This window comes from Myotis brandtii, unplaced genomic scaffold, assembly GCF_000412655.1.
Source record: "Myotis brandtii unplaced genomic scaffold, ASM41265v1 scaffold517, whole genome shotgun sequence".
Lineage (NCBI taxonomy): Eukaryota > Metazoa > Chordata > Mammalia > Chiroptera > Vespertilionidae > Myotis > Myotis brandtii.
Window position 1 is genome coordinate 1,735,528 of NW_005369706.1, and position 1,213 is coordinate 1,736,740.

Here is a 1,213-nt window from a genome sequence, read left to right on the forward strand (position 1 = left end):
AAAGCAAACAGACAATATACAAGCAAATGGGTGTGACTATGTTCTAATTAAACTTTATTAAAATAGTCAATGGGCTATATTTGCCTTGAGGGCCATAGTTTTCAACAATTAATGTGCATCAGAAACACATGGAGGGATTGCTGGGCCCCAGCCCTGGAGTTTATGATTCTGTGGATTTAGGATAAAGCCCAACGATTTGTGTTTCTATCAAGTTGCCAGGTGACATGGCTATTGCTGTCTGTGGACCACACTTTGAGTACCACTGTATTAGAAAAAAATGACTATTACTTTTTAATTCCTAAAACCCACTCAGAGGAACATAAACATATTTCTTATTATCTAATTAGGACTTCATCAATCCTATGAGACAAAAATTTTAAGTGCTGAAACTGAAATATTCACATGGCCAGATCTTCCTGACCAGCAGCTTCTCTAAGACAAATGGCTAATTACAAAAAGTTACTCTCTCTCAGGGAATGATTAGAAAAATCACCACTTCCACTGAATTTACACAGCCCCTCACCAAGGTAAGGTGCACAGCTTGGTAGATTGAGCACAGGCTGGATCTCAGCATTCACTCCCCCTTCAGGAGTCTTTGTGCAGTGCACAAACTACATGACACTCCTGGTGGCTCTGCTGACCAGAAAATATTATCTACAGTTTATCAAAACAACACATTCTAAATTTAAAATATTCAGTGAGAGTTTACATTTTTTCTTGAAGTAAAAAACAAAACAATATTTTTTCCACTTGAATGTGTCTGCCAGCAGACAGAGGACCAGGGGCCGTGGTGGGAGGGACCAGGGAGGGGTGCGGAGGATAGGCCGAGACCCACCCCTGTACCTATTGCAGCCTCGCGGCCCACAGTTCCTTTCAAAGTGCACGATTTCATGCACTGGGCCCCTAATATAGTATAAGAATTGTCTATATTGTTACTTATCCCCCGGACCTAATGACTTGGAATATACACTGAGTGGCCAGATTATTATGACCACCTGACATTTGTAGGCAAATTAGCCGAACACTGCATCATATGGGATATGGAAGCTGAAGGCCTGTTAGAACACCTTTGCTGTCTGCAGTTACCAAGATAAAACGTCTCCAATTTGCACAGGAACACAAGGATTGGACAGTTGAGCATTGGAAAAAAGTCATGTGGTCCGATGAATCATGTTTCCAGTTGCATCATGCAGATGGCAGAGTGAGAATTTGG

At 41.5% G+C, this 1,213-nt stretch overlaps 1 protein-coding gene across 1 annotated transcript in view; it reads left to right on the forward strand.

The window, feature by feature from the left end:
• Positions 1-1,187: 1,187 nt before the first annotated feature.
• The window catches only part of LOC102241786 (olfactory receptor 10AD1), a 2,647-nt gene continuing 2,621 nt past the window's right edge, over positions 1,188-1,213 (forward strand). The window contains 1 exon segment of the mRNA XM_014548593.1: positions 1,188-1,201. Coding sequence (XP_014404079.1) covers positions 1,188-1,201 — 14 coding nt within the window.